We start from the raw sequence: 26,500 nt of genomic DNA on the forward strand, positions 1-26,500 counted from the left end.
TGCCATTGTGCTTTCAAGGCAAAGAATAAACAGACAGTAGGCAATCAGGTTGGGAGGATATCTTCCTTTAATTTTCCACTCAAAATGAGGGAAAAGAGGCTTCCCCCGCCCCCTGACAAGAAAGCACACGAGGAAGCCTAGATTCAGGGTCCAATCTGCTCTCAGATCTCCAAATTTCACTTTTATAAATTTGGGAAAGATTCTCCATGCCAACAGGCATTGTAAAGTAGTATCCGTACAATAACAAGGTTAGCATTTTCTTTACACAACAAACAGTACTGGGTTTGGGGGATTTACAAAGATGAGCAAGCAAGGAGTTTATGATCTCTCCCAAGAGACAGTAGAATGGCACGAATGATTAATAGAGCAGACACCTGTCAGAGTGCCTCACCAGCTTACCGCCCTCTTAAGTGGAGACCTAGTCCCTCTCCCCACCCCCAGGGTGAATCTGGGCAGCCACAGCAGGAACCCTGCCCTTCTGGCTGCAGCCTATTAGAAGTTCAGGGACATTTGACCCAAGCCGAACCCTTGATTTCCTCTCTAAGGGATTTAAAATTAGCATTCAAAGGGACTAACCAATCTCTACTGTCCACTGATTTAAGGGCGTATAAGCACTGGCTTGGATATTTCTGACCAAATACCAGTGGCAATGCAGAGAAAACCCATCTGGAGAGAGAAAGGGAAGAACAAATCAGCCACGTGGAGTGGCTTTCCAGTCCTACTTTTGGCCTCATGGAATCCATGAGATGATACTCCTGCATTAAGAGCCTTGATTCAAACAATTATAGTACTGTACCACTGTGAAGGCCAAGCAATGAGTATAAACATGCTAAGGGTTAGCTCAGCTATGAAAGCACTAAAAAAAAAAAAAAAAAAAAAAACATGCTAAGGGGGTCCCAAGAGGGAGAAAGAGCACCTCTGGTTGTGCAGCAGGTGGGATTAGGAATAGTGAAATATTTCATGGCAAATTTTGACAATTGAGTCCACCTTAAATGATGGGTAAGATTCTAACAGGAGGAGATAGGTTGAGAGCACTTGTGAAAGGAACCATGTGGGGGACAGAAAAAGTAGGGGGCATATTCCATGAAGACTGGGGCTAGGTTTTCTGGTGAAAATTCAAGAGCTCTTGGAGCAGATTCTGTCCTTGCATTAGCTGTGATATAATCCAGCACATTCTAGGTCCTTTTTCTACTTGGAAATAATTACCACCAACTATTAATATAAATCCATTCTCCCTGGCCTCCCTCTAACTACTTCGCTTTAAAAAAATTAAAGAGGCCATTTAGAAAAACTCCTGTATTTCTACAAAGGAAACCTACTCCAACAAGATATGAAATAACTTATAATGCAATGCTGTAATGTTTTATATAAATGTCATCCTTGTTTCCTCACTACAGGATAATTAGTAAATAAACATTTTGTAGTAATGGGAAGTGAGCAATAGGAAATGCAACCTAATTTCACTCTAGGGAAACTTGCTTGGCTCTGTTGGCCCTCTTCTCAATATCTGTATCGATGACCTCCAGATGTGGCAAAGGGCCACTGATTACTTTTCTGGGGAAAAAAACGTTTTGCCAAATTTTAAAAATACTCTAAAACATGGGGATGAAAAAAGTACATACACACTTTTGTCATTTAAACCACCATTTTCATAAAATATTAAATGTGAATATACTTCTAAAACTTGAAAGAACTATACAGGTATAAGGCATTACATAAATAAGCACATGATATATTTTTATATGCTTGTAAGTACATTGATTAGTGAGAAGAATAAAGCTAAAATAGTAGGAAAGTTCTGGAGAGAAAGAAAAAAGTGAAGATTTGTACTTTATAACTAGTATCATCTACCTTATTGAGGGATGGATCTAGTTTTTATACTATAATAACTTTTAGATAACAAGCCAGTGAAATTTTAAATTTGAAGGCAGCTCATGTAACTCCCTTAACTGTTGACTTGTTAACAATTTTAAATATTGTTTTTTTCTTTTTTCTTTTTTTGTGAGACAGAGTCTCACTTTGTTGCCCAGGCTAGAGTGAGTGCTGTGGTGTTAGCCTAGCTCACAGCAACCTCAAACTCCTGGGCTCAAGCGATTCTCCTGCCTCAGCCTCCCAAGTAGCTGGGACTACAGGCATGCTAATTTTTTCTATATATATATTAGTTGGCCAATTAATTTCTTTCTATTTATAGTAGAGACGGGTCTCGCTCAGGCTGATTTTGAACTCCTGACCTTGAGCAATCCGCCCACCTCGGACTCCCAGAGTGCTAGGATTACAGGCGCCCGGCCAATTTTAAATATTCTTTTCTCACAAGCCAGTCTTTATCATTCTGTGAACTCAAAATTCCATCCTTCCTTCACTGAGTGTCTGACATAGATATATATACATAAAATATGTATATAATCTTTTAAATAAATACTATATGTAAATATGTGTATATAACAATGTGTAAATACAGTAAATTTCACACAGGTGGGATATAATTCCAAACCACATACTTGTTTAAATGATTGAATTACTTGGATTTAACTTCTATTTCCCTGTTTATTTCCTTCTGAAAATGTTATGCAAATAACACCAGTTTACAAGAAATAAAATCTGATATAGCTTTCTTCACACACCGAACAGGACTAAATGCACTGTGTGTATTATTTACCAAGGATCAACTGGTAAATTATAGAGATGTGTGAAAATGAACAAGGACAGGCAGAAATAGACTTATAGCTGGGTGCATTTGGGTAGTGTGTACATTTTAGCAGGCAAACTTGGGAATTATATTACTTTGTGAGCATGACTCATGCATTATTAGTAATATTTCAAGACAAGCCACTTAAAATATGTCCTGAGTGCTGATACTAGAAATGCTCTTCTCTTCTGTGTGCTTGCAAGTGTCTTTAAGTGTACACATTTGTGCCTACCTTTAACACATATCTACATGTGGACTCCACAAAGCATAGCACTGTCAGGAGAATAAGCTCTGAAATCAGACCTAGATTAAAAATCTTAATCACCATTTCCTTGAGCAAGTGACTTAATCATTTTGAAGCAGTTTAAGGCACTTTCCTTTTTTGAAAAATGGAGATAATTCATTTTTCAAGAGCAATAGAATTATATTAACATATTTTAATAAAAGGTGCCAAACGTGTGTGTGTCTTCCTAAGGCTCATTAAACAATAAGAATTATTATTAATATTACAGCAACTATCATTTCTGCCACAAACCGTAGGGGATCGGAAAGTTTTGTTGAGTGAAAACGAAGGCAACCAATAAATAGCACAGACTTTTCCCTCTCCTTTATAATCGTTTACCTGTCTAAGGACTGTGATCTCAGCTCACTGCAGACTGTCACGCAAATCGACCTATAGTCATCCATTAACCTATCAAATAAGGCAATCTGAAAAGTCTCGGCACATCTTCCCGCAAGGACCCGGACTGGACTGTTGAACTGGAAAGCTCCAATTCAAGGCGTGACAACTGCCCTTCGTCCAGCACTCCCCCACCGGTCGCCTACTCATTTAAAGGGTGCGTCCCCTCGGGTGCCACCTGGTAAAATCCGCGCCGAGCGCTCTCCGTGGATTCGCAGGACGTGGCTGGAGGCTCCAGTTCTCACCTGCCTGGGTGTCCCCGGCGCCTTGGCGATCCCGGCCACCCCGCCCAGGCCCGCACCTGGAGAGCGAGCGCCCAGCCCCAGACCTCGGTTTTCGGGGCCCGGCTCGCAGCCGCGGGCGCAGGGACAACCGCCAGCCCGCGCCCCCACTCCCACTTTGGCGGGGCGCTCAGGGTCGGCGGGAAGGGACACTTTGGGGACGGACGCCTGGGGGACGACGCCTGCAGTCCCCGCAGGGCGCCACTCCCGCCGGGAATAAGAAGCGAGCGCCGAGGCCACCGCGCCCGGCTCGGGCTGCGCGCCGCGGGCCATGGACGCGCCGCGGGAAATCGGCACCTTCGTGGTGTGGGACTACTTGGTGTTCGCCGGCATGCTGCTCATCTCGGCCGTCATCGGCATCTACTACGCCTTCGCGGGGGGCGGCCAGCAGACCTCCAAGGACTTCCTGATGGGCGGCCGCAGCATGACCGCGGTGCCCGTGGCGCTGTCCCTCGCCGCCAGCTTCATGTCGGCGATCACCGTCCTGGGCACCCCCTCCGAGGTCTACCGCTTCGGGGCCATATACAGCATCTTTGCCTTCACTTACTTCTTTGTGATCGTCATCACCGCGGAGGTCTTCCTCCCGGTGTTCTACAAACTGGGAATTACCAGCACCTACGAGGTAAAGGGGGAGGGTGGCCCGGCACGGGGGAGGTGGGGGGACTCTTCGGGCTCCTGGAGGAATTTTCTTGGGGGCACACTCTCACCACCACAGGGAAATCTCTCCCTGTCCGCGTTCATCACCGGCCCTCCCCTCCCCCCTTCTCCTCCTCCCCCCCCCCACTTTCTGGGAAGAGGTGTCCTGTAAGGGCGGGGGGGAGGGGCGGTGTGGGCTTGGGATTTATTCTCCTGAGCTCAGTGAAAACAGAGGCTTCCAAGTATAGGAAGTGGACTGGACTAGTGCTCGCTAAGGTCCTTTCTACCTTTAACATCTTTGATTCCCAAAGGAAAAGATTTTACAACTTTGTATTTGGAGGGTTGGGTAAGTCACTCAGATCTCAGCTCCTCCTTGAAATGAATCCTCTCGCTCTGGGTCCTCAGCACCACTTGCTCTTCCAGGATAGCTGGTAAAGAATTTGTGCTCCCTCCTCCACACACACCCCCTTTCCACCAGGAGCAGGCCCCCAGGCGGTTAAGGTGCTGTATCTCTTGGCTCAGTACCTGTGTCTCAGGCCAGATTTTTACCACTTACTAGCTAGGTGGTACTGGCCAATTTATTTAACCTTTTGTGCCTATTTCCTCATCTCAGAAAGAGTAATAATAACAACACCTACCTCATCCGGTTGTTGGGAGGATTAAATGAGATGATACGAGGTGTAGCATTTAGAACAGTGCCCCACACAGGATAGTAAGCGCTGGATAAATGTGGGCCGTAATTATTGTGGTGGTGCTCGTGGTGGTGGTCGTTGTTAACTTTGGGGTCAGTAGGAAAATTAGATGACAAGGTTCTCAAACGACCCTGTCTTCTCCATGGAAAGGTAATTAAGGAAAACTGTCTTTCCTCTATTGCACAGGTTCCCTGGTTACAGGTTTTCTCAAGTCCGTCTGCAGGAAAGGGCTTTGCAAAGAAGAAGAATGCTTTGGTTTAGTTTGAAGAGCTGTTGAATGGGGAAGGATAAAAGCTCAGGGGAGCCATGTGGCCACTTCCAGGCCCTCGGTGGTTGCTTTCACCCAGGCACTGATCCACAAGCTCCATGGACAGGCCCGCAGAAGTTTCCTCTTTATTTACTTATTGAGACAGAGTCTCACTTTGTTGCCCAGGCTAGAGTGAGTGCCCTGGCATCAGCCTAGCTCACAGCAACCTCAAACTCCTGGGCTCAAGCAATTCTGAGGCCTCAGCCTCCCGAGTAGCTGGGACTATAGGCATGCACCACCATGCCCGGCTAATTTTTCTATATATATTAGTTGGCCAATTAATTTCTTTCTATTTATATTAGAGATGGGGTCTCGCTTTTGCTCAGGCAGGTTTCTGGAACTCCTGACCTCGAGCAATCCGCCCGCCTTCAGCCTCCCAGAGTGCTAGGATTACAGGCGTGGGCCACCCCGCCCGGCCTAAGTTTCCTCTTTAATAGGCCATTACCCAGACAGCTCCAACCCAGGGCCACTGGAAGGTGGTTTCCTAGTGAGGCTGGTTCAACTGGTGCTGGGACCAAAGCCCCAATGGCACAACAAGCATTGGTGACAAGCTCTGCCTGGGCTCTAGTGACATCTTCCAGGGTGACGCACACCTGGGGCAGCACTGTCTTGCAGTCACTCTGGTCACTGTGTTTGCGAGAGCTCTCTCATCACCCCAGAAGTGAGCAGGATGGAATTTCTCTGTTTTACTCAGAGGCGACAGATTGGTTGCCCCAGGCTGAGTTCAGTCCTCAGTTACTGGGTTTTTTTTGTGTTTTTTTTTTTTGTTTTTTTTTTTTTAAAGGAGAGGAAGAGATTTTTTTTTTTTTCTGAGCCATATAGTGTTTTGGAAAAAAAATGTTAATAATTAATTTATTATTTAACTCTGACATCTTTTGAAAACTCAGAAGACTGGTGACACCAGGCCTGCATTCCCTTAAGTCACAGGATCTCCAGTTTATAGCCATCGCTCTCACTCTCTATTAACTTCTAGACTGAAGTCTTATTGTGTTTGCATAGTTACTTTCTTATGGTGGAGAAATCTTTATTGGTACTTATGTCTGTCTCAAAAAAAAATGTGAAAGGGAAAATGGACAAGGGAGGGGAATTCTTGCTTCCAGGGAAATATGAGAGAACATATTTCTTAGTGGATGTGAGGAATATTCCAACATGTTAATAGATGAACGCCTGGCCGATGTCACTCATATATATTACCTGATGGGACCTGCAGGCATTTGAGTCTGTGAGCTCTGATCTGTAGCTCTAACCAACTCCAAAACTTGGAAAGGGTTTTGAAAAGTCTGGCAAGAGGACTTCAGTCTCCACAGATGAATGCTGCTCTAGTAATCACTGACCCGTGCCTCTTCAGGGCTGTAGCATTAACTCAGAAATGAATTCCCACACGTTTACAGTGGTAGAGGTCAAGATAGCAGGGGATCCACCTAAAACTGGCAAAAAGCTAAAGTTCATTGAATGGTTAATACATGCCAGGCACTGGGCTGAATGTTTTACATACATTAGCTGACTCAATACAGGACAGTCCTTGGGAGGGAGGTACTGTCAGAGCCCCATTGTGCAGGCAAAGGGACCCAGAGTAAGTTAAGCTACTAAGAGAGTGTCAAGTCAGGTAGACATATACCTGGCAGCATACTGGCTGTTTCTGAACGCTCTGGTGAGTCTGTTATAGCTCCAAGCAGGGCTTATACCAGGACAGAGAACAAGGGAAGCAATGCAGGACACATGGTATTATGGTCATACTGCAGGCGTTCACCACTAGAGGGGCCAGGCAATTGAGGACAGGGAAGTTAGGCAACATGCTATGAGCCTGACAATTGGCCGTGGCAAAGGATTTTTTAGTGAAATCATTTGTTTGTTGTTTTATGCTGAGAGGTGGAGCCACTTATTCAGAATACGTGGTACATTGAGTAACAGATACCCTGGCATTCTTGATCTAAACCCTGGCATTCTTGATTCGAAACTTTTGGTCAGGTTGTTTACTTATGTTTGTGAAATAATGTGGTTATGTGCATGGATTTTGGCATCAAAGGTTTTAAATTTGTGTTGTGGCTCTGCCAATAATTAGGTTGCAAACATGGCGTTCTCTCTGAGTCCCAGTGTCCTCATCTCTAACATAAAGTTATGCATAGTACTTGAGAGTATGAAATCTCTCCCTATTTACGTTTCTTTAGCTAAAATTAGCTGTTCACAAGCACTTTTTTCAATTTATCACTGCCTTCAAAATGTAGGCCTGACAGGTCTTTAGCAATTTCCAGACCCATAGAGTGGCACAAAGTATAATGCAGGAATCCAGTTTAATTCAATACTTCTCCGGGATCTTTCTGGATCCAGCTAGATCTGTGTTTGAACTGAGTTGCTCAGACCTTACTACTTATTTATTTGTATCAACAGAAATCTTAGTGTCCCTATGTTATTCAAAGTTCTGAGGACTGTGAGCGATCTTGGTTGACTGTAAGCACTTATTGTCTGTCTGTAGTTTAGTCTGGAAATTCTAGAGCTATTCTCTAAGGCTACTGTATGGTGACTTGGCCTTCTGGTTAGGTCTCCATGTATTTTTTCAGCAGCCTAATAACCGATGGCTGAGACTTCTTGGTTCTGTCTGGAGTTGGTCTTGTGTGAGCTTAAACCATAGGTTTTCCTGGGTCAGCTGATCTTGGGGAAAAATTAATATATACAAGTTATTTGGTTCAACTTGCTGCATTCTTACCTCTGTCACATTTTTTCTCCTAAGTTTTCTTTAGTCTCTAGCAATTTGGATACTTGTACCTAGAAGGCAAAGACTTGTTTATTCATGTTCATTCATGTGTTTAGGAGTTTATAGAGGTTTACTAAAAGAATTCTAAAGAAATAACACTGTCCCGTTTCCAGGCTTTGGAAATTTCTCCAGTTTTCTAAAAAGTCTTCCCAAATATCCGTGAATGATTTTGACACATGTAATTCACTGAGATTCAAGTTTCTAGAGGCACATGGATTTCAACACCACTAGCTTCTTAAAATTTTACTTTTAAATAAAAAGCAAGTTATGACATTTTCCCCTTCATTTATATCATTGGATAGTCTTCAAACCCTACATTAAGAGGGAAAAGAACTACTACTATGCTCCTCATTTTGAAGAGTACAAACCTTAGATTTGGACAGTGCCTCAAACTCTTCCTCCAATGTGCTTTACTGAGTTGTGTATTTGTCACCATCAGTGATTTTTGGAGGCCCTACTATGTGACAGTGCCATACACTCACTTTTTGAGCCTTAAACTTTTGGTCAGGTTGTTTACTTATGTATGTGAAATAATGTGGTTACGTGCATGGATTTTGGCATCAAAGGTTTTAAATTTGTGTTGTGGCACTGCCAATAATTAGGTTGCAAACACTCTCTCTGAGTCCCAGTGTCCTCATCTCTAACATAAAGTTATGCATAGTACCTGCCTCATAGACTAGTTGGGAAGATGCACACAGCAAATGCTCTGTGTTAGCTATGATTATGGAGCAAAAATGTCAGATGTCTTTTCCTTCGATTACTACCTACTGCCAGTTTTTCCTTCTTTTTTTCCTGCTATATGAAAAGACTATTGTCAGCCTTAAACTTCTTAGTAATAGTATTCAAGTTAAAGACTGTCTTGATCCCAGCCCTGAAATTCTACGATTCTAACTCTGTATGTTAAAAGTACGGTATATTATATAATGTAGGAGAGAAGCAGGCTGTATTATAAGATAAAGCAGATTTCAAGGACATTGGGAGAAATTGGCAGAATCATTGGCTCTGAACAGAAACTGACTTGTGTAATTTAAGTAAAGAGAAAAAAAGGTGGAAGGACATTGGGGTAACTCATAGAACAGAGTGAAAAGCTGAATAAGAAATCCTTGCAAAGGACAGAAGCCACTCTGTCAGGATCAGTCTGCTCTCATCATTTTCTTGTATCTTGCCTCTAAGATTCAAATACCTGTTGGGAGAGAAGCTGATTGGCTGAGCTGGTGTCATGTGACTTCCTCTTGGTCAATGAAGGCAGAGCACCTTGCTTGACAATTTCATCACAGTTGCCTGCAATCAATCAGAAAGGGTTGATTCCCCAAGTGAGTCAAGGGAAATGTATGGAGTAGATACCAAAAGAAAGAGGAGAACAAACAGGTCATTCACTCTAAAAATATAGAATGTAATTTTATTTGTATGATATTCCGGAAAAGGCCAAACTAGGGAAGGAGAACAGGATTTGAGGGTGGGTGGAGGGCTTGAACACCGAGGAGAGGCATGAGGGAGTTTTCTGGGGTGATGGAACTCTTTTGTGTCCTGATGGTTGACAGTGGTTACATGAACCTGTATGTGTGTTAAAACCCATTGAACTGTTCTCTAAAACAGGAGTCAATTCTGCTATATGTATTAAAAATAATAGTAACATGAAAGTAGAAAATACAAATCAGTTATAAAGTTGCCTTAAATCTCTAACTCTTCTTAAGGTGATGATAAAAACAAATGTCCAGAGGATTCATATAACAACTGTCTTTCCTTTTTTGGCGACAGTACTTAGAACTTCGATTTAACAGATACGTTCGTCTCTGTGGAACAGTCCTCTTCATTGTTCAAACAGTAAGTAGCTCTCCATTAATTTGTTTTATCTTTTGTCATCTAAAATGTTTTTAACCACGGCATCTGGGTTAAGCTTACTTGGGAAACACATGACGGCTAACAAAGAGATGTTGAAAATATGAGGAAACGAAAAGGAAAAACACTTGTCACTACACAGCATTAGCCGTTGAGATCATTAAACAGTGTTTCAGTAAATGCTTTGCTTCCTGGAAAACCAGAATGATTTAAATGAATGTTGAATATCACGTTGATCAAGCAACATTAGGAAAATATAATTTTCCCTCATCCCACCTCCACCAACAAGGGCATTTCTAGATGACAAAGATATTTGAGGGAGCTGTAGCAGCTGAAATTAGGAATTCTGACAAAGAGAAAACAAGTTGCATGTTTCACAGTATGTTGAGTAACAGGTATGAAAAAATTAACTGACATGGGAAGACAGCAGGAAATAGTTTTCTTCGTTTGAGAGCATACTTTAAAAATCAGTGCTGTTTTAAAAATTGAACTATAAGACCCGATCGTCATGGGCTCTGGAGGAGATTTTAAAGACAAATACTCAATCCAGTAATTCTAGAATATGCATGGTATGGATTTACTGATTGACGCAAAGGAAAGGCAAGGATTTGCCAAGTAGCCAGTGACAGAGAACACTTCCCACTGCGCATGCGGCTGCTGGGGGACTGTAATGATCGTTGGTATATCACTTGTATGTGTCTTCCTCTTGGCAGTTAAGCCTTTTAGGGCTGAGTTAGTGATGGAGGAGGAGGAAAGGGTTTTCATTTTCATCTCTAATTACAATTTCATTTCTCGAGTCAAAAGCTACCTAAGTATTTGCTGCAGTGAGACAGAGTGCCTTTGTAAATTATTTAACTCGACTCCATTTCATGTATTTGTAGATTATACAACTTAAATTTTATCAGCCCTTAACACTTTCTGTGTAAAAGGAAGATGCCTTTTGGGATCTGGTAGAGATTCTGATACAGAGCTGGCCTGGTAGCTGGCATTTGCCAACTGTTCAGGCCCTCTTTGGATCTTAGAAATGTCAACAGAAATGAGAAGTGGGGACGAGGGTATTAGGAAGGTGACCCATGGTCACATTTTATTAATAAATCCTCAACTTGGACAGAATAATGACTATGGAAAGCTAGTTCATTTTTGCAAAAAGATAGGCGCTTTAGCACCTTCCATTTGAAAGACTTCCATAGCATTACTTATGTAATATAATCAAACATTATTTAATATTAAGTATTAATTATTTAATAATATGTTTTCTATAATGTGTTTTATGGAATTAATCATAGAATTGGTTTCTATGTGATATATTTGAAAGATCAAATGATATGAAAATGATACTTAGAGAAAAAGGCTGCATTTATCTTACTCATTGTTTTACCCCAGATCAACAAATATTTGTTGACTGTATGAATGAAAGCAACAAATAATATTAAAAAGGTGGAATACAATTTTTACTGGCTTTTAGAATTTTTAGTGCAAATTTACACTTTTGCTTAATTTATGGATATATAAACTTTTAAAAATCAGTTTAAAAAATATTTACTGTCTTCTCAATTAATTATGCAGTAATTAATAATAGTTTAAAGACATATGATTGAGGGTCCATTCTCTTTTTAAATGAATATTTTTTTCTTTTTTCTAATTGTTTTAGATCTAGGAAAATTGATTTCAAGCTTGAGTTTTGGATCAGTGACCATTTGCACTAAGCACCACATAAACAGTTCATATTTTTTCATAAAGTTGGTTGTAAAATATATTTGTAACCTATGACCACACCAAAAATAAAAGAGCAGAATCAACTTCATTTAAATAACATTTTCAAGTTAGAAACAAATTTAATTAAGTACATGGAAACTGCTGTTTTAATTCACAATTGAAGTTATAAGAAAAAAAATCAATATTTTATTTCATAATTCATACATATGATTAATGAATTTTATAATTCATATAATTAATTTGGCTTTCTTTTTTTTCTCCCGTAGATTCTGTATACTGGAATTGTTATTTATGCCCCTGCACTGGCTTTGAATCAAGGTACATTTTAGAGTTGCCAATTAGGTAACTCACATTTTGGGGTTCATTTTTAATAAAACTCTCTCCTTGGGGAGATGGGGAGATGAGCAGAGGGAGGAATGCTTCCGGTAGCCTACGTCAGCTTTATGAGGGCGCAGCGTGGGTTCAGTGTCAACACTGGCATCCAGGAGACTTTCCTGTAATTCTGCTCAGGTCCATTGTATTAATAAAATCTGGCAGAGAGAGAAACTTTTCTTCTCTCCACTTTTCATATGGCCCACAATGTAAGAGAAAGAGAGCTGGGTGATTTGCAATATCAGACTGCTCCTAGTGACGAAAGGACAAATAGCTGTAGAGTTCTTACTAATACATTTAAGAAGATTGTGCTGATCAGCAAATTACCTATATTCTCTAGATTTGGGCCGATAAAAGCAGCAAGACTGGGAAAGTTTATTGAGGCAAAGGTTCATGCTAGTCATATCTTAAAAAGGCTTCTGGGAAACCCCCTGGCCTTTGATTTTTATCAATCGGAAGTGAGTTTATCTCTAAAACTTCCTTGTAAAATGGACAAGTGGACTCTGATGGGAAGAATGTGGTGCAGTTCCTGTAATATGGAGAAAACCTACTAACTGTACACTCTAATTTCTTGATGTTATGATAGATATGATAATAATAATATTACCTACATTTATAAAGTACAACAGTATCATTACAAAGAGGAATTCCATTATGTAATGTGCTATTGAACTGTGAATGCCGGGCATGTTCCATGTCAATATTACCAACATCATGACCGGATCATTTCGTCTGTCAAGAACTAGGTTATACGCTTCATAAGTTACTTATTGACGCTAAGTGTAATTAAAGATATTAGAGTTTTAAAGTGCAGTTCTGGGAATAATCAGAGCACTGACTTCAGTCTGTTGAAGAAATCAAGGATTCTGTTCTGATTAGCCTCAAGCCACTCCCTGGGAGTAAATTAGGGAGACAGGGACTACATTTTGATGACTAGAGTGTCAATTCTATATTTTACCGTGAACAAGGCACAGGCGTAGACACTGTACTTGGTGTGTAACAGTGCTCAATAACAACTCGTTTAACTCAATTGGATCTTAACATTCTCTAGGTTCATTCTTTCCTTTTTTAACTTTTTTTAATTATAGAAAACTTCAAATACTAAAATAGAGAGAATAGTGCATCAAACCCTAATGTCCTCATCACTCTACATTGATATTTATCAACACATGGTCAATTTTAATTCTCTCCTATTTCCCCCACTAGATTATTTTGCTGTAAATCTGAGATATTAAGTCATTTCATCTGCTTTTCAGTATGTCTTTTAAAAATAAGAATCTGTTTTATTAAAGATGATTATACCATCATTATATCTAAAACATTAATATCAATTTCTTAATTTCATATTAAGTCAGTGTTCATATTTCCCTGATTTTTTTTTTTTTGGTGTTTGTTAGAATCCAGATCCAAATAAGTTTATGTAGCTGCAATTAGTTGTTATTTCTTAAATTTCTCTTTCTTGCTTTTTACAATTGAAAACCAGTTTTTGTTAAGGTATAGCTTATATACAATCAAATGCACAGAACTTAAATGTACAGTTGGGTGAGTTTTAATAATTGTGTATACTCATGTAACTACCACCCAAGTCAAGATATAGACTATTTCTATCATCCAATCCCAGACACTGTTCTTGTGACTCTTTCTAATAACCCCCCCATTACCCTATGCAACCACTTTGTGATTTTTACTACCATAAATTAGTTTTCTCCATTCTTAGATTTTATGTAAATGAAATCATATAAAACCTTTTTGTGTTTGATTTTTTTACTCAACAAAATGTCTTTGAGATTCATTCATGCTGATAACATGTATCAGTAGTTCATTCCTTTTTATTGCTAGTAGTACTTCATTGTATGCATATACCAAAATTTGTTTATCCATTTTCTTATTTTTTTGTTGTTGTTGTTTGTTTTTTTTTTAGTTAGAGACAGGGTCTCACTCTGTCACCCAGGTTAGAATGCAGAGTAGCAGGATCATAGCTCAGCCTAGAACTCCTGGGCTCAGGCGATCTTCCCACCTCAGCCTCTCAAGTAGCTGGGACTACAAGTGCACATCATCACACCCCACTAATTTTTCTTATTTTTAATTTTTTGTAGATATAGGGGTCACTGTGTTTCTCAGGCTGGTCTCAGACTTCTGGCCTCAAGAGATGCTCCCACCTTTACCTCCCAAAGTGCTGGGATTATAGACGTGAGCCACTGCGCCCCTTCAATCCATTTTTTTATTGATGGACACTGGGTTGTTTCCAGTTTTAAGCTACTGTGAATCAAGGCTGCTAAGAACATTCTTGTACAGGTTTAGAGCGCTTTGCTTTGCTTTGTGACACCTGTTGTCCTTTCCTTTTTTAAACATTATTTTTATAGATTTATGGGGTACATGTGCAGATTTGTTACATGGATATATTGTGTAATGGTTAAGTCTGGGCTTTTTGTGTAATCATCACCTGATTAGTTTACTTAGTACCCAACAGGTAATTTCTCATTCCACACCACCTTTCCACCTTCCCACCCTATGAATCTCCAGTGTCTATTATTCTACTCTCTATGTCCACGTGTGCCCCGTATTTAGCTCCCACTTATAAGAGAGAACATGTGATATTTGACTTTCTGTTTCTGGTTATTTTGTTTAAAATAATGGCCTCCAGTTCCATCCAAGTTGCTGCAAAATACATGATTTTATTCTTTTTTTATGGCTGAGCACTATTCTATGTATATATATGCCACATTTTCATTATCCACTCATTGGTTGGTGGACACTTTTGTTGATTACATTTCTTTGCTATTGTGAATAATACTACAATAAACATATGAGGGCATGTGTCTTTTTTTTTTTTTTTTTTTTTGAGACAGAGTCTCACTTTGTTGCCCAGGCTAGAGTGAGTGCCGTGGCGTCAGCCTAGCTCACAGCAACCTCAAACTCCTGGGCTCAAGCAATCCTCCTGCCTCAGCCTCCCGAGTAGCTGGGACTACAGGCATGTGCCACCATGCCCGGCTAATTTTTTTTTTTTTCTGTATTAGTTGGCCAATTAATTTCTTTCTATTTATAGTAGAGACGGGGTCTCGCTCTTGCTCAGGCTGGTCTCGAACTCCTGACCTCGAGCAATCCGCCCGCCTCGGCCTCCCAGAGAGCTAGGATTACAGGCTTGAGCCACCGCGCCCGGCCGGCATGTGTCTTTTGATATGATTTCTTTTCCTTTGGGTAGATAATCAGTAGTGGAATTGTGGGATCGAATGGTAGTTATATTTTTATTTCTTTGAGAAATCCCCATACTGTTTTCTGTAGAGGTTGTACTAATTTACATTCCCACCAACAGTGTATAGGCATTCCATTTTCTCTGCATCCTTGCCAACATCTATTTTTTCTTGGCTTTTTAATAATGGCCATTTTGACTGGTTGTAAGATGGTATCTCATTGTAGTTTTGATTTGCATTTCTCTGATGATTAGTGATGTCAAGCATTTTTGCATATGTTTATTCATACGTCTTCTTTTGAAAAATGTCTGTTCATGTCATTTGCCCCCTTTGTAATGGGGTTATTTTTTTTTTCTTGTTGAGTTCGTTGTAGATTCTAGATATTAGTCCTTTGTTGGCTATATAGTTTGCTAATATTTTATCCCATTCTGTAGGTTGTCTGTTTACTCTGTTGATTATTTCTTCTGCTGTGCAGAAGCTTTTTAGTTTAATTAAGTCCAATCTGTCCATTGTTGTTTTTGTTGCATTTGCTTTTGGGGTCTTAGTCATAAATTCTTTGCCTAGGCCAACGTCCAGAAGAGTTTTTTCCAGGTTTTCTTCTAGAATTTTTATAGTTTCAGGTCTTACATTTAAGTCTTTAATTCACCTTGAGTTAATTTTTGTATGTGGTGAGATATATGGGCCCAGTTTCATTCTTCTGCCTATGACTATCCAATTTTCCCAGCACAATTTATTGAATAGGATGTCCTTTCCCCAGTGTATGTTTTTGTCTACTTTGTTGAAGATCAGTTGGTTGTAGGTATTTGGCTTTATTTCTGGGCTCTTTATTCTGTTTCATGGAAGTTGTATAAAGATAAACATACATCTGTTCTGACCCAGCTCAAGGTAGGTGTAGTATGAAATTTAAGAGGAATTGCAAATAGCTTTTACAAGTGGTTGTGCCATTTTACATGCCCACTCCACAAGATGTGACAATTCTAGGCATTCTACATCTTTGCCAACATTCTGTAATATTACTTTTTATTTTAGCCATTCTGGTGGGTATCACCTATTATTTTATTGTGGTTTTAATTTGCATCTTCCTGATGACTATTGAGGCTTGGTTTATTGGTTCACGAAATGATAAAATGAATTAAAAATCACAAGTAGTCTCATAAAAATGATCAAAAGACTCACAGACACTCCACAAAAGCAGATATTCTTCTAATACATTGCATAGTACATCTATTCATTTACCTGGGACTTTAAAATTTTCTCTTAATAATGATTTGTAGCTTTTGATGTTGAGATCTTGCACATATTTCTTAGATTATTCCTAGATAATCGACGTTTTTATGCTATTGCAAATGGTATTGTGCTATAATATCCTTTTCCCATTATTCATTGCAAGTATGTAAACATGTAATTGATTTTTATTTGTTGATCTTCTGTCCTGACAACTTGCTAAATTTATTTATTAATTTAAGTAGGGTTTTGGAGATCCCTTAGGATTTTCATGTTGTTTATCAATAGAGAAAATTTTTAATTCTTTTCTAGTCCTTATGCCTTTTAGTTCTCTTTCTTGTTTTATTGCACTGTTAATGTGGAAAGTTACATTAATTTTTTGAATGTTAAGCCAATTTTTCATTCTTGGGATAAACCTCACTTGGTCATAGCATTATTATCCTTTTTATATATTACTGAAGTTGATTTGCTAATAAGTTGATTTTAAGGATTTCTTTCTTAAATGCTTGATAGAGTTCACAATAAAGGTACCTGGGCCTCATGTTTGTTTTTGCATGAAGGTTTTGATTTATGGGTTTAATTTCTTTAATAGAGTTATTCATATTTTATAATTCTTATTGAGTCAGCTTTGGTGAATTGTGTTTTTCAGGGAATGTATTCATTTGATCTAACTTATCAAATTCATTGGCATAAAGTTGTTTGTAATATCCTCTTGCTGTCCTTTTAATGTTTGTAATAGCTATAGTGATGTCCATTCTAATTATTACTAATACCGATAATATACCTTTTCTATTATTTTATCTTGGTTTATCTTTCTAATCTTTTATTGATGTTTTTAATCTTTTCTATGAACAACCATTTTAGCTTTGTTGATGTTCTTTGTTTTCTGTTTCATTAATTTGTGCTGTTATGTTTATTGTTTCTTTTCTTCTACTTCCTTTGGGTTTAAGTTTTCTAGTTTCTTAAGGTAGACGCTTATGTCTACCTGATTTAAAATATGGTTTACTTTATAATATAAATATTTAAAGTTATTATTTTTCTTTAAGCACTACTTTATCTGCAGCCCACAGATTTTGATACTTTGTGTTTTTATTACATTTAAAATATTTTCTGATTTCTCTTATGATCTCTTTTTCTCATGGGTTATTTAGAAGTGTTGCTTGATTTTCAATATTTGAGGATTTTTAACATATCTTTTTGTCATTTATTTATAAATTAATACTTCTTTAGTCTGAGAACTATTATGATTTTAATCCTTTGAATTTATTGATTTATTTTATGGCCCAAGATATGGTCTATGCTCTTGAACATTCCATGTACTCTTGAAAAGGATCTATATGGGTGCTTATTAAATGTCATGTTCTATAAAGATCAAAGGTTCAGTTGGTTAATAGTATTGTTCACATCTTCCTTCCATATCTTTACTGATTTTTTTTACTTGTATCAATTACTGAGAGAGGAATGTTAAAATCTCCAAATGTAACTATTGAGATGACTAATACCCTTTGACCCCATTCAGTCTGAAAAACTATCTCACATTGTCAAGTAATTTCTTAGCTTAATTCCAACATAAATGCTTTTCCATGCATTCAATTTGGCCAATGTTGGATCTGTATATGGTGTCTGAGGATAGAAATTCATCAAATATAACTTTAAAATACATTTGTTTTTTTGACATTTATGAGATTTGGACCTAGTTTTAGGCAAGTGGGTATGGAGGTAAGTGCCCAGTAAATGATACAGCTTTACATAATAGTTTTTGGGAAGTATTTTTATTATGCATTTTTAACATTTATGCATGCATTCTGTTTTCTCTTACAGTCACAGGATTTGATCTGTGGGGCGCAGTAGTGGCAACTGGGGTGGTCTGCACATTCTACTGCACGCTGGTATGTCAACACATTCCCTTTTCACTCTACCTACTTACTCTGCATAACTGAAAATTCCAGTAGTTGTGTGCTGCAAACTGGGTTGTTCATACCTATTCCTGATCTCCCACAGTATAACTCTTTTTTTGTAAGGAATATTTGGTCTGGGGTAAAATTCGATCCTTTGTAGAATATGGATCATAACTGAATTTTTTTCTTTCATTTGAACCACTGCAGTGGTTGCTACTCTTGTCTCCTGATTCATCCTTGTGTTGCCAAGTTATTACAGCTGTGCTCATAGTATTCCTCAGCTTAAAAACCTGTGATAACTTCCCATTGTGTAAAGGCAGTGGCGACAAAATATGCAACAACCAGTACGGCATGGCACTGGTGTTATCGAGCATGCTGGTCCTTAGCAGTGATGCACAGCTTATGGGATCTCTGATAGTGTAGATCTTAACCCTTTATTTGCCAATCTTGTAGAAGATGGGGTCTTCAGGCAGGGGGTGGTTCAGTTTAGGGCATAGAGACTAGAGGAGGACACTTGGGAAGTTTGTGGTAGTGGTTAGTATAAAACAATTTTACTTTTTCAACAACTGGTATGACCATCCAGATGCATACTGATTAAATATCAGTCCTGTCTCCAGGATAAATTTCATAATATTGACTTACAGTCTGACTCTGTGTTTTCTTCCCAGCAATCTCCTCACACCACTCCACTTCATTCCAAAATACATTTCCGGCCACTTTCAAATGCCATATAGTTTGACCCCGCCCTGTGTTTGCCCATGATGTTTTTCTCTGCTGGGAGGACCTTCCATCTTTGCCTCTGCTTGTGTTTGAAGGCTTGGCTTAAATATCTCCTTCTCTGTAAAGGTTCGACCATCTCTCTTGAGTGCATCTCTTGGCTAAGGCACGTTTTCATAATTTTTGTCCAGCATAGCATGTAAGTGTGTGGATGCTTAATGACGTCTGATAGAAGCATTAATCCTAATATGCTTTTCCCTCCAAGGGTGGTCTTAAAGCAGTTATCTGGACGGACGTTTTTCAAGTTGGAATCATGGTGGCTGGATTTGCGACTGTGATTATACGGGCTGCGGTGGTTCAAGGTGGAATCAACGTTATTTTAAGTGATGCCTATAACGGCGGAAGATTAAACTTCTGGAAGTAGGTTGCTATTTACCTCTTGGTAAATAGAACATATCTTTTGTTTTCTCTTAAAAATAACTTCTTTAGGCCGGGCGCTGTGGCTCACGCCTGTAATCCTAGCTCTTGGGAGGCCGAGGCGGGTGGATTGCTCGAGGTCAGGAGTTCAAAACCAGCCTGAGCAAGAGCGAGACCCCGTCTCTACTATAAATAGAAAGAAATTAATTGGCCAACTGATATATATATAAAAAATTAGCCGGGCATGGTGGCGCATGCCTGTAGTCCCAGCTACTCGGGGGGCTGAGGCAGAAGGATCACTCAAGCCCAGGAGTTTGAGGTTGCTGTGAGCTAGGCTGACGCCACGGCACTCACTCTAGCCTGGACAACAAAGTGAGACTCTGTCTCAAAAGAAAAAAAAAATAACTTCTTTATTGAAATAGTAAGTTTACATTTGAAAACAAACCAACAAAACTATGCCACTAAGGATGTGGCCTAGCAAACTGAAGCTGGTGGGTAAATGTGTAGGGTTTTCCACCTGCTCTTTAAGAGGTTGAAACAGACAAGTGGTACTTAGTTACATGGTACTTAGAATGATGCTTCTTCCTGAGAAGGGGTTTATGGCAAGAGAGTATTTTCTTCTGGATATTAAAGTCCAGAATAAGTTGAAAGGTAGGGCAGCATGATAAGGGAAGTGGAAAGATAAAGAAAAGGAAGCCTCTTAGGAGACAGACACTAAAACACACTGATTCCATTTTGACAATTCTTTGTTTTAATCAGCCCCGAGAGTTTCTCTTTTGATGTTGCCCTGACAATATATAGTATATTAATATAGTTGATTATGATCGTGTATGATAATCATATGTATGTGTATTTATATACATATATGTATATAATGTACATTATATAATCTGATATATTATTTCTAGAGAATTACATAGAAAAGTTATGGCTGATGCCTTAAACAACCCAAGTGCCCATCAATACATGAGTGGATTAATGAAAATGTGGTTTATGTGTGCCATGGAGTACTACGTAATCATAAAAGACAATGATGTACTAGCACCTCTTGTATTATCCTGGGTGGAGCTAGAGCCTTCAAAGTGATACTTCAAAGTGAAGTATCACAAGAATGGAAAAGCAAGCACCACGTGTTCTCGCCATCAAATTGGTACTAACTGATCAACACTTAGGTGCTCACATGGTAATAATATTCATCAGGTGCTGGGCAGGTTGGAGGGGGGTAGAGGGGATAGGTAAACCCATAACTAATGGGTGCAGAGCGCACTATCTGGGGGATGGGCACACTTTTAGCTCTGGCTTGGGTGATGCAGAAGCAATATATGTAACCAAAATGTTTGTACCCCCATAATATTCTGAAATTTGAAAAAAGAAAATATATATATAAAAAAAAGTGTCCCTGCAAGCTAATTTTGCAGAAAGTTTTCAAGCTCATATGGTGTGTCAGAGATGAACAAAATCATTTTCCTTCCAGTAAAAATGGTTAAAAGATATTTCAAGCATGGAAGTTGAACTTCATTTGTAACAATATTTGGGGCTTATGCACATGTCATAAAGTGCTTTTCAACTATTAGTGTTTAGCTTATGCATACAGCCTTTTATAATGAAAGCATGATTATACTGGCATATGGCAATTTTAGAAAATGAAAGCCTTTAAACTGCCATTAATTGATTGACTTCTTGAACTTGAATATAAATGAGCACTATGACTCCATGTGCTGAGAGAGGAATTATATACACAAAATGTGTTAATTTTGTGTTTATTTTAGTACCAAATCTATTGCTGTGGTGCACGTACGAATGTATCTCCCAGCCCCCTGTGTTGTGTGTTTTATGTTCTTCTCTGATTATAGCATGTCAAATTAGTTTACACAACAGTTTCTTAAGACTATAGGAGAACGATTTATATAAATGTTCAGAATGATTAGAACATTCATTTCCTCCCAATCCCGTCGAGAATTTCCAGATCTCTGAAAATAAACTTTTATGTCATTGAACTTAAGTTAGAAATATTTTTACCTTTCATATTACTTAATAAATGTGTACATATTTATGTATATAAGTACACATTGCTTGCTTCCAAAAATAGTCTAAGAGGATTTTTTTTCTTTAGTCTTTTGCTAACTGTTCAGATTTGTCTCCTGTTTCTTTTCATTTAGTTTTAATCCTAATCCTTTACAAAGACACACATTCTGGACAGTTGTTATAGGAGGTGTGTTCACGTGGACCAGCATCTATGGTATCAACCAATCCCAAGTGCAGAGATATATTTCCTGTAAAAGCAGATTCCAGGCAAAAATGTAAGTCATACACTATGGTGAACAAATCATTAATAACACATCAGTTGTCTTTATGGAAACACTTCTGTAAGTCAAGTATAGCTCAAGTTTAAGTCTTTCGTATCAAGAAATTTCAAGAGACAAATTGATTATAAAAGGATTATAAAAGGACCAAGCAGAACAAAGTTGTACTGTATTTTTTAAATCAGAAATTTGAAAATATTTACATGAATTATTAAAGTAAGACAAATATTATGAAATAAATAAGCATTTAATGTGCATCTGTTTGTATAAGGACCTATGGGGATAAAAAGTTTATAAATATATGGCCCTTGTCATGAAAGAAGTTAATAACAAATTAGGCAAATATATGCCAGTATATGAAAAGTAAAATAATACTAGCAAGATAATAACAATTGCATGAAACAATATAACAATAGAGGAAATGTTCCAGAGTGTATATACTGCCTTGTATTTCATTTTCAGACATAGTCATGGGTTTATAACCCTGTTCTAATACTTGCTACTTGAGTGATCCTGGGAAAATTATTTAGTCTCTCAGAGATACAGTTTCTAAACTTGTAAAAAGAAGCATAAGGGACCTGGTGTGGTGGCTCACGCCTATAATCCTAGCACTCTGGGAGACCACGGTGGGCGGATCACTCAAGGTCAGGAGTTCGAAACCAGCCTGAGCAAGAGCGAGACCCCATCTCTACTAAAAATAGAAAGAAATTAATTGGCCAACTAAAAATATATAGAAAAACTTAACCAGGCATGGTGGCGCATGCCTGTAGTCCCAGCTACTCGGGAGGCTGAGGCAGCAGGATTGCTTGAGCCCAGGAGTTTGAGGTGGCTGTGAGCTAGGCTGATGCCACGGCACTCTAGCCCAGGCAACACAGTGAGACTCTGCCTCAAAAAAAAAAAAAAAAAAAAAAATAGAAGCATAAGAAATACTCTATGTCGCATGGTAGGTATCATGCAATATTGTGTTTGGCACACACATGATAGAAGTCTAGTAAATGTACATTCTTTTTTCTACTTCAACTGATGTGATGTGAAGGCAGAGGGTAGGTGAGAGATTCCTGTTGATCTGGAAGACTGAATATGAAGAGTGATCATAATTTGGGCAGGTAGAGACAAGTGGGAAGGCATTCTAGGTAGGTGGAGTGGTTTGGACAAAAGCACAGTGGTAGGAAGGACAGTGTGGCCAGGGACTTTCCAGCCTTTCTTGGCTTGGCAAAGAGTGTGGAATGGTGGCTGTTTCTTTCTCTGGAGGCCTCAGATCAGCTTAGTGACCATCACTAAGCTGATAAATAAAATTGACTCTGCTCACATGTGTTTAGGGGCTTAAAAATTCTAGATAGATTAAGAGTACAGGGTGGTTCGGGTGGGAGGAGTGGCAATTCTATTTCTATTAAGAGGAGAAGATGAACATATTGTGATGTCATATGTCAGAACTGATTATATTGAGAGTTAATTGGTTTAGAAATTAAGTCTTTAGAGACTTTCATAATGAAAGGTTTATATGAATATGAATGTAATAACTGGATAAGGAATCCCCCCCCCAAATGAGCTTAGGTGTTCTGGTATTTTAAGGAATTTTGAAAGAAATTAATTTACATATATAATAGTCTATTGGACTTTTAAATCTGTACTAGAGCTGATACATGTCCCAGAGTAATTGTGTACAAGTTCTTCTTCTGTTTCTTTGGGAACCTGAAACTCAAAAAGCCTAATTTTATAGCTAAAATAACAGCATTAGAACTTTCTTAATAAAAATTAATTCCTGTAAGAATATCCCAATGGATCTCCTGAGCAAGGCAGACTCTTGGAACCCAGGGGAACCATTTTCACCTGCTTTCTAGTACTGGCACTGTGGGAAGAAGAATGGATCCCTGTCAAAAAGCCAAGACTTACTAACAATGATTGACAAGGGCCATTATCAGATGTTGATAAGTGGTCAATTTAAGCGGCATGAAAATCAAATAAAACAGCATGATTTCAACAGTATTAAACTCAGATGTGAGTGAGAGGAGGTGTTTGAGCATGAGGGTATCTGGGCATAATTTTCTGGTAATTTGGAGATGAGAGAATAACAAAATATACAGTAATATTAATCAATTGAAGGGAAAAGGCAGCAATTTGTTGTCTGGCACCTATTATAGGGCAGGTTCTTCCAGAAGTGGACTCCAGGTGGAGGTTAGCATGCAAGAGTTGATTAAGGCATCACTACCTGTAGAAGGGAAGAGAAGAAAGCAGGATTGGCCGGAGGGAGACCCTGTACTGTAATGCAGTCTCCACAGAGCTGTAGAGCTACAGTGGCTCTTCAGGCTTGTCCCAAGGTAGGATGAAAGGATTGGGCCTTTAAACCCCTGAAGCCACTAGTCATTGGATGCAGGCTGCTCCCCGGGATGACCTTGGAGGATGATACCTCTCCTTGGCCTTGGGTGACTCAGCACTGTCCACTATAACACCATTGGAAAAAACATGTGGCCACCTGAGTGAGAGAAGTGTTTACTATCCAACTGATTATTAAGACATAGAATTCAATGACATTAACACTAATAATATCAATAACTACCATTTAACAAGTGTTTATTATATGCAAGTCCTATGCTATATGATACATACTATTTCGTTTAATTGTAGGACTTTGTGATGCAGGCATTGATATCTCTATGTGTAAATGAGAAAACTGAAGATCAGAGAGAATGAATTACATGCCCAGGGTCTTATATGGTAGAGCTAGGATTTATGCCCAGGTCTGACTCCCATGTTGTTGTGTAAACCTTTATGTTCTACCGGAGCACACAGGGTATATTATAATGCTGAACATTGTTTGAAAACATATCTGTCCAAGGAACACAGGTTTGCATTCATCCTTAATATGTGGTCTTATAAATAACATTTAAACAAGTTTGGTGAGTTGCTATGTAGATGCTAACAATGTTTAGCAGCTTATAATTACATTACTTTTAAAAGGAAAATGAGTAATAGTTACTACTATGTTGACTATTAAAATCCTGATTTCATGACAAGAAGGGCTGAAGTACCATAATTAAGTTCCCTTATAAAGCTAACAATGCCCATGGAATTCTGACCAGGAGACTCATTATGGGAGATAACCTCATCTATTCCAAATATTTCCAAATATGTTGTTGATTAACATCAGAAACAGAATATGAGACTAGAATAAAATAAGTAGCATTTTTGGTAACCAAATGGTAATGTGCATTTATTGAGTAGAATCATGAAGGTCTCTTTTGATCATGCAGCAGGTATCCTAATCTTTGGGATCGGAATTACAATTGTCATTTTGCTGGTTTGTTTTCACTCCTTTAGGTCTCTCTACATCAACCTCGTGGGACTCTGGGTAATCCTCACCTGCTCAGTGTTTTGTGGGCTCGCCCTTTATTCCAGGTACAAAGACTGTGATCCTTGGACAACCAAGAAAGTGTCTGCAGTAGACCAGGTTCCGTATCATGTCTTTCTTATACGTGCATCAATGACATTCAAAAAGCTTATTAGTGGGGAGGAAGGAGTGTTGATGTTCTTGCAGAGAAACATCAAGTGGGCACGCAATAATCATCTTTAATTTCTATAAAGCATTTGGCAAAAATTTATTTTAGCAGATATAGCAAGAATGAAGAGTGCTGCATCTAAAGTTAAAATATCGAAATACCTGGAAAAAATTCAAGTCAAATGTTAAATAGAAATAGATTGAAGCTGGGAATAGAAATGTAAAAATGTGATTTTTAAAAAAATCCTACATAAACCATGGTACTGTAGAACATTTTGTGGGTGTTGTTAGCTTATCTTCTAGTTTCGCTATGATGTTGAAACAGATCTAATAAGTGCATGTTTATTAAGTACCAACTGTGTAATGAGATTCTGTGCCAACAGCTTTACATGCTTTGTTTAATTCTCACAACCCTGTAATTCTTATTTTATAGATGAGGAAATGAATCTCAGAGAGGTTATATAACTTGCCCAAGGTCACATTGCTAATAAATAAGAGTAACTATGAGCTCTTTCAAATACTGACCATGGGCTAGGCACTACTATAAATGCCTCATGTTAAGTTTCAACTTTTAGTTCTCACAGCCACCATCTGACAAAGGTACTATGATCATCTCCTTTTCAAAGATGAGGGAACTGAGGTACAGAGAGGTTAAGTAAGTAACTAGCTAGTAAATCTGGAATCAGGATTCAAATTCAGGCAAGCTGCCGCCAGAGTCCTAAATTTGAACCTCTTTGCCATATATTATCTTTCAAAAAGTAAAGCTAGAATTCAAACCCAGGACTGCCTGACTCCAAAGTCTGAGTTCTTGCTAAAATTATTTTCTAAGACTTGTTTCTAGATCAAGCACCCAGGGGACTCATTAGAAGAAAGATAGACTGAATTTGATCATGGTGCAAATGCATCATATACTCCCAGAAAAATATAACTGTGGGAATAGAAAATGAGAACATCCTTGAGCTGTGTATCTCAACCCTGTCTTAACCTGTGCCCTCCTGATAAACACACAATTCTTGTCCGCTCAGACAATCTCAGAGTTGTGTTTACTATGAAGATGGAGGCAATGGAGGGACACTTCTGTTATGTTCCCTCTAATCAAGAATATTTTGTGATTTTTATCACTTTTTTGGTCTGCAATTTGTGTCACGAAGATTAGAGGGATTTTTTAAAAATGGTTTCTAATACACCCTCCCTTTAACGTGCACAAAAATAAAGTCCCTGCAACTTCCTATCTTTGAGACTTCTTGTCATAGGATACATTCAAAGTGTCTTGCTCTTAAGAGAGCTTGTGCTA

At 38.7% G+C, this 26,500-nt stretch overlaps 1 protein-coding gene across 1 annotated transcript in view; it reads left to right on the plus strand.

The window, feature by feature from the left end:
• The first annotated feature begins 3,419 nt into the window (after positions 1–3,419).
• SLC5A8 (solute carrier family 5 member 8) overlaps positions 3,420–26,500 on the plus strand; it is a 45,244-nt gene continuing 22,163 nt past the window's right edge. The window contains exons 1-7 of the mRNA XM_076007080.1: positions 3,420–4,268; positions 9,792–9,857; positions 11,855–11,906; positions 18,197–18,264; positions 19,256–19,410; positions 21,567–21,707; positions 25,029–25,158. Coding sequence (XP_075863195.1) covers positions 3,918–4,268; positions 9,792–9,857; positions 11,855–11,906; positions 18,197–18,264; positions 19,256–19,410; positions 21,567–21,707; positions 25,029–25,158 — 963 coding nt within the window. The 5' untranslated portion in view covers positions 3,420–3,917. The remainder of the gene's footprint in view (positions 4,269–9,791; positions 9,858–11,854; positions 11,907–18,196; positions 18,265–19,255; positions 19,411–21,566; positions 21,708–25,028; positions 25,159–26,500) is intronic.

The sequence above is a fragment of the Microcebus murinus genome, chromosome 10, assembly GCF_040939455.1.
Source record: "Microcebus murinus isolate Inina chromosome 10, M.murinus_Inina_mat1.0, whole genome shotgun sequence".
In the NCBI taxonomy this organism is placed as follows: Eukaryota; Metazoa; Chordata; class Mammalia; order Primates; family Cheirogaleidae; genus Microcebus; species Microcebus murinus.